At 39.4% G+C, this 12,607-nt stretch overlaps 1 protein-coding gene and 1 long non-coding RNA gene across 2 annotated transcripts; both read right to left on the reverse strand.

The window, feature by feature from the left end:
• Window positions 1–710: 710 nt before the first annotated feature.
• Window positions 711–3,818, reverse strand: LOC125218835 (multiple C2 domain and transmembrane region protein 6-like). The gene has a single exon (XM_089057834.1). It carries the CDS (start codon window positions 3,719–3,721, stop codon window positions 881–883), a length of 2,841 nt encoding a protein of 946 aa, XP_088913960.1. The 5' UTR covers window positions 3,722–3,818; the 3' UTR covers window positions 711–880.
• A 1,596-nt stretch (window positions 3,819–5,414) lies between these two features.
• LOC125218639 (uncharacterized) lies at window positions 5,415–7,291 on the reverse strand. Its single transcript, XR_016130000.1, has 2 exons — window positions 7,046–7,291; window positions 5,415–5,827 (listed from the first exon to the last, which is right to left on the reverse strand). It is a non-coding gene; the product is annotated as an uncharacterized LOC125218639 (long non-coding RNA).
• Window positions 7,292–12,607: the final 5,316 nt, after the last annotated feature.

Here is a 12,607-nt window from a genome sequence, read left to right on the forward strand (position 1 = left end):
AGTCCGATGTGTCATTCCGGCCCACACGTGAGAGGGCGTGTTAAAATTCTAATATCTTGTCCCACATCGGCTTGGTGATGATCCTACCTTCTCTATATAAGTGTGGATAACCCTCCCCCTTATGAGCCCTTTTAAGGGGTGAGTGGCTCATTTCTAATATCTATGCAAGATGATGGAGAATTATAGATTATTGCAGTTTGTTAGTAAGACATGCCATTAATCTATCGGATTGTGGACATACCGATGATGTCAAAACCGTTCCATTCACACCAGATGAGAAAGAGCTAGGCGAGGCAAGAAGCCAAGACCTCATCGGATGGTCACTGAGAAAGCGAAAGAATATTTCTCCACGAAATAGTGAGAATGAGGCATTGTAATCAGATGAATGGTCACTGAGAAAGCGAAAGAATATTTCTCCACGAAATAGTGAGAATGAGGCATTGTAATCAGATGAAAAGCCAAGAATGCGAGATGGTCCATTTGGGATTATATTCTATAGTTTTTGTAATGTTGTATCTAGGGTATAGAGATATGAGATACTGGTTCTAGAAACTCAGTGGTTGTAACTATTTTCTGATTGGGAGATTTGGCAGATTTGAATTGCAAATTTTGTTAATGATGTGCTGATTTGAGTAAATGGAGCCAGTCTTGATGCTTGCACCTTTCTCAATTTCCTTATATAATATGTTGAATAACAATATATGGGAAAATTGTTACAGAATACACAAATTGGAGATAATTGAACAAATACTGCTCTAGTAAGGTGAGTTACTAAACTTGGCTTTTGCCGCAGCTGATGTAGAAGGCTTTATTGGAACTTATTCACTCAATAAATTCTCTGCTTTAATTTGAATGCTTGATCCTGATCTTGAGCTTTATCTCATATTAGAGAGTCTGACCTTGCTGTTAGTCTTTTGAAGAAATTGACAGGAACCGATGGCAGCTTGCTCCGAAACCGCGGGTGTCGAAGAATGTAAAGGCCAACGAGCACTGCTACAACTTGAAATGGAGTGACATACAGAAACACAGCCCAGATTAAAGAGAAGATGATGACGATGGCTGTTGCCCTTGGATCTCTCCACCCCAGTATCGACAGTGCCCTCTCCCCTTGTGTGGCCAGGTCTCCAATCACGGACTGCACTCTGCCTGCTATGCTTCTTAACCTGTCATATCTCATCCTCACTAGGTCAGATGGCCGGGATGTTGGGAATGTGTCGAACTCCTCATCCAGCTCATCTGGATGGGTGTTCTCGGCCTGAGAGAGACGAGCATCCATGTGTGGCGGAATCCTTGACCTCAGCCTGTAGTTCAACAACCCGATGACAAACAGGTAGAGGAAGATCGTTGGGAGGATAAGCTCCGGGTAGCAGATTAGTATCAGAATCAACACATGCACGAGGATGGTTGTCAATGGATTCTTCCAATAACAGATGCCATTAAACCACCTGCAGGCATGTGAAATCCCAGAAAGGAGTGACATTATGCGGAAGAAGTTGGCCTTGCTCCTCCTCAAACTGAACATGTGATAATCCACATCCAGCATATACTCGACCACCTCCCTCCTAAGAGGTGGTTCGGCCCGGATCAGTCGTGCAGCCACTATCTGCATAGCCTGGTGGCGCAGCCAATCTAAGTGTCTCACGGAGATTGGTTGAACATAGTGCATCTTTGGCAGCAATGGTCTGCCGTATTGAGTAATCATGTTCATCCAAGCTGTGCAGGTGAATCGCAGTGCTAAGTGGAGCTCCCCGTGCTTCCTCAATCCTGAGGGAGCTAGCACGAGCAACGGGTAAGAAAGCGTGTAAATTTTGTCTGTCTCTAACGTTGAGAGCCTGATCCTCACCTTCCCGATCCTCTGATCCCTTGCATCATCCTTCCCATTGATGTGGCAATTGTCAAAGACACCAATGGTTATTACACTGCAAGGATCATGAACTTCCCATGTGTACTGCTCGTTCCAACGAGGATGAAGCGTGTCAACAAGTGTTCTGGTACGAACCCATTTGTTCCCATACTTGGCTACACAGTAGGGATCTGTCAGTCTATTATCTTTCCCCTTCATCGGCAGCAGGTTGCGAGCACTCAAGATTCCAACTTCAAGAATCCCAATACTAGGTTTCCTCAGATGCTTAGATGATGGCTGAAGATCACTGCTGAAATGCGTGGACTCATCAAGAACATGGTATGCTGCATCAATGCAGATCCGAACAAGGATTCTGCTGGCGAACTTCACCTCCTTCTTCTTCTCCCCGCCCTCCTCTGCCTTAGATGGCTTCTGCAGAGCTAACCAGCGTGGCTCAGGCAGCTTGGAAGTCTCGATTCTGTGTGGAACTTCCCTAACTGGTATCAGGACCATCCCAATATTCTCATCCTTCCCCGGCCCAACCTTATCCTCCACACTAATGAAAATATACTCATCAAACGGCTCAGATGTAACAAACAAAAGCTCCTCATTCCACTCCGGGTTGATATGCTTCATCGGTGAAGGCCTAGAGGCACGGATTTGATGGCCGTGCTGCACCTTGACATACGGGTCAGGTATTCGCCCTCTATCCGATGGAACGAGATCTTGAGCTGCAATGACGTGCACTCTGAGGTAGTACAGCCTCGGTGAGAAATACACCTTGGATCTTGTGCTAGCTAGACTCTGCTGGCTCAAGCTATGAGCATCAGAGTGCCACGCCTCCGGGAAGGCTTCATCAGCCTGTGTCCCCATCCACACTGCAAGCATGATCTCTCCATGATCAGGGCGCTTCTCGCCATTCTTGTTTGCCAATTTGTACCACTGCGGAGCCAAAGGGCTATCCGGTGGCACGCGTTGAGGCACTTCCGCAACATCAAATGCAACCTTCCCCGCGAAATCATCCTTGCCAGTGTCCTTATCTTTGACGGTAACTTCAATGAGATTGCTCTGCAGTCTCTCCTTTGAGAATGCGAAGACTGCATTCCAAACCGGATTTTGATTCTTGTCTAGATGCTTCGTGACACCTTTATAGTTACCTACCTTCACTTGTACATATGGATCAAGACTGCCGGAGATGTCCATGACAGGTAGATCCTTTGCCTTCGCTACACTGATGTATAGGAAATTCATCTGCTCCACCAAATCATAGGTACTGGCGGTTTTTTCTTTGGCCCAATACCCCATTCTTGTAGTCTCCACCACGCCGTATTCTGGTTTCTGCCCCGGGAACTGCATTTGCATCACGGTGCCAATGGAGTGGAAGGTTCGCACCTCCTTTTCCTTGCTTTTCTTCTTCTTGATCTTGTCATGGCTCTCCTTGTAGAATAACTCACCATCAGTTTTGATCTCCTTCAACGGGGGCGGAGCACTCTCCTCAAACCCATCACCGGCGTATATCTTCAAGGCGATATCGCCCTTGACGTGGGAAAAGGGGCCTCTTTTATCAAGAGGGTACCTCTGCCCCATGGATTCCTGCTCAGATTGAGCCACAAACCTGCCGGAGATTCTGACTTTTCCAAGAAAACTATTGTTATCATTGTAGACAAGGACGTCTATGGCCTTGTTGTCGAGATCTCCGGGATTCTTGATGTTGAAAACGAGCTTCTCATCCCAGTAAGGGTTGAGATCTTTGTGCTTAGTTGAAGTTCTTTGGCGCTGCCCCTCGAATTCCACTTCCACAAAGGGGGAGGCGCTGCCGTGGCCGTCTTTGGCCATGAGGTTGCTGGCGTCGAGAACCTCCACCACCAGCTTCGCCATTTTGAAAATCAGGTAGAGAAAAAAGACAAGAGGAATGGAGGAAGAAAATGGTTGGTTATGAGCAAGAAGACATGAACATGCGGGATGAAAGAGGTATAGTAGTAGTACTAGATAATAGTTCTGGTAAAAGAGGAAATTAATATTTGTTTCTGTTTTATCTCTTATGCTTCTTTTTTGTCCTTTCCTATTCTATTCTGTGTGAGTGAATATATGTCGTGTCTTTCCTATTTTATTGTACTTCATGGGTAATTATAGCAATGTCAACTCTCAATACCATTTGGACTTTCCTAGTGCAATAAATACATAATAATCTCTTTATATGAGTGTATGTGGCCTGTGGGGTTGTCGAATTTAGTGGAATTAGTCGAAAATAAGAATTTTTCAATGGATTGTTTCAAGGAAAATATAATAAAAACTACTTTCCAAAAAACCATTTTTCTCCCTATTTAATTAGTTTAATGGGATTTCATTTCAAAAATGGTGGTGTCTGTTGTTTCATTTGTTTGGAGTTTGGACTATAGGGGTTGTTGTGGCATCCTTATTATAAATAATTGAAAATTTGCTTGTCTGCCTCAGTAAATTTTATATGCTGTGAAATATAATCTGCATAATGTTTCAAATTTTATTCAATTGGGTTTATTCTGTATTAAAACTTACATTTAAAAATATTAAATAAATAATGGATGCTGAAATTTATACAAACTGTTAAATAGGACTACTGGAAGTTATAGACATAGTTAAAACTATATAAGTGAAACATTATTAGATAAGCTAAATATCAACAAATTAATGATCGTAAATCATGACAAAGAAATACCATAATTAACACCTGAAATTGCATTTCATTAAAAACAACTCTGATTTCTTTGTATTAATTCGATATATATAGTGGCTTGGCGCCTCATAACAGCTGCAGCCCATATCTATATTTTCCACTACGAAAAATTTAAGTCTCATCGCGTGAAATTAAACTACTATCATAAAGAATCAAAGATGAAAGTTTATGTACTACTATCATCAAAGTCGTGTTCAATAATTTGGTTATATTTGGGTATACATCGATCCATGTTATCCAAATAATACTGTGTAGACTTACATATCAATCAATGACTAATGAGAAGTATATTAGAATGTTCCACTTTGCATGTATAAGTGGACAAATGGTTTTATCCCCCATTTTTTGTTTCAATTTCATTTCTTGCTGTGCAGATTTTATGAAGTGAAGGACAACCGGCATGCACAAGCATTCTGGAATCACGAGTCCCTTGCAGATGAGGAATCCCTTCCAATGGGTGAAAAGGCAGGTCGGACCAAACCACAGTGAGGTTCAAATGGATGTGGTCAAATACGGGCAAGGGGGATCGCGGGAAATCTCTTTCAAGGCCAGAAGCTCAGCGAATTACAAAGAGTATGACGATATTGAGGAGGCACGTCCTGAAAAGAGGAGGGATGTGCAATCATTGAAGTTACCCAATGGCTCAGGTCGTGGATCTCGTGGTGGGGGTGGTGGCGGCCGTGGGAGGAGCAGCAGGGGAAGGGGCCATTGATGAGAGCAAGAACTTAACTGTGTTGTGCTCTATGTTGAAACTTTAATTTTGGTAGGCGTGTAACTTTTTTATTTTCCTTTTTAATGACAATGTATGTCAAATATTGTGTTGCTTTGCTTTTGATGGGTTAAAACTCCGAGAACCAGTTTCAAGAAATTATATTCTATTCATCCATCAACACTTGCAAGAAACAATAAAACTAGAGCCCGATTCTAAACTAGTATTTATACAGTTTCTATTTGTTTCACAAAGCACAACGACGCTATGAATCACGCTCTTTTTCTAAAAACATCAATCGAATTTGGGAAAGCAAGCTAAAGAGAAGATGTTATTCATGAAGAAATGGAGAAAAGGCATGGAGATGAAGCTCGAGAGGAGGCAGCACCAGCATAGGATCCTCAAAAATTTTCACCATAGTAATAAGCTGTGCCAACCATGAGTGCAACTGTAGCACCTTGTACAACTACGCGAGCCCTCATTAACTTCTGACCTAAACGAGAGTTTCCCTGCCTGAAACTGATCAAACCGGCCGTCAGCACCCCTGCCGTCATGAAAGCACCTGAGACGCGCAAACATGTGAGAACATTGAAACATAAAAGCAATCCATAATGTTGAAAAACGATATAAAATTTGGGAAAGCCATTGAAATTGATCTCACATAAGCATGTTGGTGAAGTGTAAACCATACTTGTTTGAAGATAGAGGATATGGGCTCAACAAGATAAAATTTTTGAGTTTCATACCTTGTGCAGATATATCTAGCTAGTTGACCTCCCCCACGTCTAAACAACCCAAGACTAACCCATTTCAAGAGGACGGAACTGCAAAACTGAGTTTTTTTCTCAGACACCCAACTTGTCCTATTTCACAATCGTCAGTTTTGGTATGTTGTCCCCACCCCCTCCAATCTTAGAAAATAACATAACAGGTGATCCTAAGTTTGAGGTCGATTCAGGTCAATCAAATTCTTGATGCGTAAATTTTATGATTGATTCCAAATCAAGTTACAACAGCTCAACTGGTTCACAAGTGAGACTAACAAGCCAAGGCGATTGTGATAGAGATAGAGATGAACCTCAAATTCAACATGAGCTATTCTACGAGCTACAAACTGATTCCAAGTAACTAGTGAAACAGCTCGACTCACCACTATTCCAAAACACTTACCCCCAGACATTAGTTAGTACGGAAACATAATGATCACATAATTCCATCAAAAAGAATAATTCAACCATTGGACTGAGCCCAACAAATGTATATCAGAGGTCAAAACACAGTGGGAATTCAACCATAAAAAGGAAAAAAAAAAAAAAAAACCGGAATTCTACAAGATTAGAGATTTTCCAATGGGTACAAGGGGATTCCTGACTCGCTTTTTATCATGAAATAGGTCTTCTAATTCCGAATTGACAGCACCCATCTGCTCCATTAACCAAATCTAAATCAGCAACAACCACAAAATACACACAGACACACAATTCGAACAATAAATAGATGTAAATATTGAGTATTCCTCACGAGTCAATTCAGAAACACGTGAAATCGTTACTGGATTGGGGACTTTCTATGACTTAAGCTGAATGCAGCCTTAGCAACCAACCATTTAAAATTCGAAGCGAGCTTCCATCATAAACAAAGTGAAACAACAGCGCAATCATACAGTTAACGACGAGATCATATGATGAGAAACTCAACCACTTTCTCAATTATTCAGAAAAAAGGGGAATTTGCATACAAACTTGGGAAATCTAAATCGGAAATAGTACCATTTTGTTACCTCGAAAAATGCTCTTGAAACTCCTATAGTCTGAACCAAATGCGATCGAAAACGGACAGAAATTTATTGTTCAACAATTTGTAGAGCAATTGATGAATTGAAGCGCGGTGTTCAGATAAGAGCCACATAACTAAAGAAGGTGACATCATTGGGCCTAATACCATTTTGTAGTTGGGCTCTAATAAGAAAATAATGAGCCCATTCATAATTGCTCCAAAGCCCATTCATTTACAGACTTCTAAATATGCAAATGATTCAAAGTTTTTATCTGATTAAGTTATAAACATAGGTTTATAATTGTTCAGTTAAATTATTATTTTTGTATAATCAAAAAGATAATTCTATATCACTCAACTTTATTAAGTATTTTGATACTTTCTGTCCATTGCTATCAACTTTATTATTTAGGCCACAGTTTATAGAAAACGTAATCGGCCATAGTTTAATAAATATTAATAATAATAACTGTAATCCTTGCCATTAATTAAACTAGATAAAGCAACAGTTACACAAGGTGGAGTTTTTGGAACTCATACCATAACATTGTATTTTTACTCTACAATGTCCAATCATTTGTTGAGCGTCTGCATTTCTTTTGATGCTCCATTAGATCCTGCCACAGACAGAATAATAGTATTCTGAAATGGATGAATTGACACCAAGGAAGACGAAAATAGCTGAAGAAGAAATCAATTTCTAAACAGCAAGCGTGCTTAGGAAATATACACATGGAGAAGTTTTCAACCATACAGATCTTCTCCATGCTGATATCCACTAGCTAGAGGGACAACGGACAAAGAATGTGGCCTAGGGAAAATTTTCCAGATAATCTCCAAACAAAAAACACAAAACCAAGGTAGTAGAATGGGAAAATAAACAACCTGGCTTCTAACATGTCTGCAGTGTTCGTTAGGAAAATCAAAAGACTGCATCAATTAAGTTCATAAGTCCCCGCATCAAAATATGTATGGCTACTAGCATAGCATCAAAGTCCTATCCATGCCACAATTAGTTTTGCTTATTTCAAACCTGATGTCAAATAAATATTTGTTGTTATTAACTAGCTGAGTACATACAAAAGGGAGGAAATATCTGGGCAGGAACTGATGGAAAGTCATGACTCATTTCTGCAGCATATCGTATGTTTCCCTTTTTACGTTATGACCAATCAGAATAGAAGGGTATATGAAGTTAAAGGCTTATCCATATTAGGGACAAGTTCTTGCAGCTTACTTATCCTGTCACTCCTGATTATAAAGTTAGAAGGGGAACCAGTTACTACAACAAATGTATTATATAAGGACATAAAATTAAGGATACATTTAATTGCGTTGGGATTTATTTTAAATAGCCAAGATTAAAGAGCTAAATAAGCGTACTTAAATTGAGCTCTAAGTTAGGGACGCATTAGTAAATATGTCTCCAAGTAATTAAGTAGATACATTGGAGTACGTATCTTAATTGAAACATTTTTAACTATATCTTTATTGAAAAAAAAAAGTACAATTAAAATCTCCGCCTCTCTCTCTTCTACAGCTCGCCGCTCCGATTCCCTGCCGCGGAGATCGTCTTTCCCTTGTCGCCGGTCTCATCGGAATATCTCCATTCGAAGAAATCCAATCGACTCACTGCGGTTCAATTTCTTCATCATTGTTTCACCGGTCTCATCGGAGAATCTCAATTCACTGAGGTTTGATTTCTTCACTCATTGTTTCTCCATGTTGATTGAGTTTAGAGGTCTAGGGATTCACAATTTAGGATATTTATATTACAGTCGGAGCTAGAAATTGCAAACCGTATGAATTGTGCATTGCTTGTTTGCTATTTGGTTTTCTTCCTTTTATTTTCAATCAAGTGCATGTTTAGTTGAAGAGCTGTGCATTTTAAAATCATGTAATTCTCAATTTTACATCTATAATCATGACTGCAAAACCAAACAGAAATACTTGAATTGTCTTCTCCTGGATTGATAAACATACATTAAGAATTTTATTTGGAATTCAAGCTCGATCTGTAATCTATTCGACTGCCGCTTATGCTTGGTTTGATCAATGTTTAAGATTGGCTCCTAAGTTATCCAGAATTTGAGTATTTTTTTTTATTATAGTTTTCTCTCTATTTGTCAGGTTTCATTTTGGACTCAATACACTCAAATTCTGATTTATTTCTCCCCTCGTTCCTCACTGTCTGCTGAAATGACCTGAGTTGAGTAGCGGATTAAGAGTAGTCTTGGATGGTCTAGTATGACACCTGAGTTGAGTTTCCCTATCCAAGTTGCACTGACAAGGTGGTTCAAACTTCATATACTAGATGCAGATGTTATTTTTGAATTAATAAGTGGAATTGCTAAGGACACTTGCTGAAATTTTTTTGTTGTTGTTGACGCCTTAGGAAAAAAGTATTATGGTGCACTTACTGAAATTTTGGAGCTAGATTTCGATGGAAAGTATAAGGCTGTTCTTTTTCGAGGTGATTGGGTTGATGTAGATTCTAGAAGGGGGTTAAAAGAGGATAATGGTGGTACACTAGTAACATTTTCAAAATTGATACACACTGGAGAGAGATTACTGATGCACTATTTTTTAGCACTAAATAAACCTGCAAGTATACAGAGTATATATAGTATAGCTAAAGGACAGTACTGGATATCGAACACGGGGAAGGCAAACACAGACTGTCTATCTTCTACTAAGAGTCAATTACTACTTGGAGAAACAAGAGAATTTGAAAACTTTTGAAAACAGAAAACAAATAGAAAGCAAATAACAACTGATTGCAATTAAAACACGGAGATAAACGATAGAGATAAGGGAATTTCAGGGATGTGTGTTCACAGTTATGGTTATACAAATTCCAAACTACAATACCCTAACACAGTTATTATTTTGATAGGATGAGTCGCCTAGCTTATGCTCATGCGATGCAAACGTTGATTACAAGATTAGGGTTGTAAATCCTAACACGTAACTACAAAAAGCTTCTAAGACCCTTGAAAAGTCCTCACTCTCAATTAACAGTGTCGTTTTAATGAAGCTAACTGTAGCGTCTACTAAGTGGATCTAACTCGCTAGAACTCTCTCACAGTTATGAAGCAAGTTATATTAAATCATACAATATTGTGTCACTCAATCATGCAGCATCAAGATTACTTAGGGAAGAAACAAAGTAAAAACAAAACGGATATTAAATAGAAAACTGGAATTGTATAACCAAAGTCATTACTAACACATCCCTAGAATCCTATGAGTTTAGTTACACATAGTGAAATAAGCTAAACACATAGATTGAATCCTTGTCGTTCTTGATGTTCTTGAAACCCTTCTTCAACTCCTTGTGCAATTGAAGTACTCTAGTTTTTTATCTTACAGAATTTATGTTGCAAAAAGAAGCTCTATGTTTGATGAAGCTTGAGGTCCTATTTATAGGGGAAAACCAATCCTCATTGTAGAAGGAGAAGATCTTCAAAATATGGTAAATCTTGGAGCAGATCTAGGGCTAATCGGATTCGCCGCCTTTCTCCGGCGGGCCGCTGCACCTTGGCCGGCAGTCGCCACGCTGGAGTCCAGAGTCTCTGTACCTTCGGCGGCGGTCCGCCGCATGTCTTCCGACGGTCGCCGGGCGAGACTCTCTTCCAAGTGTAATTTCTGAGGCGGGCCGCTGCATATCTTTGGCCGCCAGGCGCCGACAGTCCCCGTACAACTTCGCGGCGGTCGCCGGTCGCTGTCTGAACTCCAAAATTCCAGACTTTGCGTTTTGACTCCCTTTTTCGGCTCAATTATGCACATTTTTCACAAAACAAGTCAAAATACCAAAATAGATGAAATATACTAATAATAGACGTGTAGAGTGACTTTAACATCGAAAACGGACCAAATAATGGCCTTAAAACACTGCAAAATCTGAGTGTATCAACTCTCCCAAACTTACATTTTTGTTTGTCCTCGAAGAAAACAATAAAGACACAAAAGTAGACGTACGGAATGCACAAGAACCAGATGTCATAATTGCCTCAAAAGATGAAAGAACAGATTAAACATGTATTAACGTAATCAAATCAAGCAAGGCTTATTAGTGCACTTTCATTACTAACTCGTGGAACACCTTGAAACCAAGCACTCACATGTGGCAAACTTCCAAAGATGGGAAGTGTTCTCTCACTCTCAAAGTGTATAAGGATATTGTGTATATAAGCACTCAAATCATGCATCATGCAAAGTTTACCACAGGCTTGCTCAAAATCTAATCCCTCCTCTACTAAATGTGATTAACCATCAAAAGTCCGAAAGGTCTTTATTTTTTGTTGTAATGTAGGCTCTTTTGTAGGTGAAGACTATTTGACTAAAAAGTGACTCAAAATAAAATATCCCAAGTAGAGTAAAATTGACTCCACTTTTCTAAACCCCAAGACAATTTTAACACTTTAATTTTCTCCTTCAACTCACTTTCCAGTCCATTTATTTTCTTTTCTTTTCACAACCTTTCACACTTTTTTTTTCTTTTTTTATTCAACCTTTCTTTCTTTTTCTTATGCATCCTTTCTAAGATTAAACACATATTTGGAATTTTTCTCAATTTCACAACTTGCACTTTCTTTACATTAAACATACTACTTTTCATACTTTCCTCCTTATCTCTCCAATTCCTTTACAAAAGATAATAAAAATTATACTAACCCAAGGAATTGTCCCCATTTATTTGGCTTCCAAAGAATAGGCTTAAAGGCTCAAAATTGGCTCCAAATGAAAAAATTTAAAAATTTTGAGAGGGTCGAAAATTTGGGTATAAAAGTAGGCTAGAAAAAATGGCCTAACATCTTCCCTTATCAACTTAAACACTATGTAAACTTAGGCAAGACTAGGAGCAAGTTCTAGAAACATATACATGAATACAGATAAATCACACAAGAAAGAATTTAAAGCTCAAATCCTTACAAGGTATAAAGCATGATTCAAGGCGAATAAGTAATTCACTAATTATGCACCTTGATAAGGCTAATTTCATGCACCGGTTATAAGATGAAAATTCACTATTTACTGGGTCTAACACATTGTTTAAGCCAGGTGTGTGAAGAATATTTGCCAGGTCCAGGAAAAATTGAAGGAAGTGGACTAGCGAAGGAAAAAGGCGAAAAGTGAGCAGAATCGAGAAAGAAAATGGCTAGACGAAGGGAGTCTGAAGCTGAGGGCAAAGAAGACAATTCAACACAAAAAGCCTCTGCTGGACCCACTTTCACGCCTATATAAGAAGGAGCATGTAACACACACGAGGAGATAGACGATAGCTCTCAACTCACACACACACACTTGGGAAATGGGATTTCTGGGTAGAATAGGGGTCTCATATTCAGGAAAATCTGTGCAACACCGTCCTCAAGGAGGACGAAGATACAATCATTTACTTTTTCAGCGTTTATGTTTTTGGATTCTGTCGAACTTCGCCGTTCGAAGTCGATTTGTTCGTTTTGCTACTTGCTGTTTATCTATGAATTTTATTTCATGTTATGATGATGTTGATTATGTGTTGATTTATGTTGATTCGGTGTTTTGAGGAGTTTGTTCCGGA

This window comes from Salvia hispanica, chromosome 1, assembly GCF_029641045.1.
Source record: "Salvia hispanica isolate PSC_SH4W2 chromosome 1, Shi_PSC_v1, whole genome shotgun sequence".
Lineage (NCBI taxonomy): Eukaryota > Viridiplantae > Streptophyta > Magnoliopsida > Lamiales > Lamiaceae > Salvia > Salvia hispanica.

Bases quoted from the DNA above. Each gene is read 5' to 3' on its own strand.
- LOC125218835 (XM_089057834.1), bottom strand. From the start codon at position 3,721: ATGGCGAAGCTGGTGGTGGAGGTTCTCGACGCCAGCAACCTCATGGCC.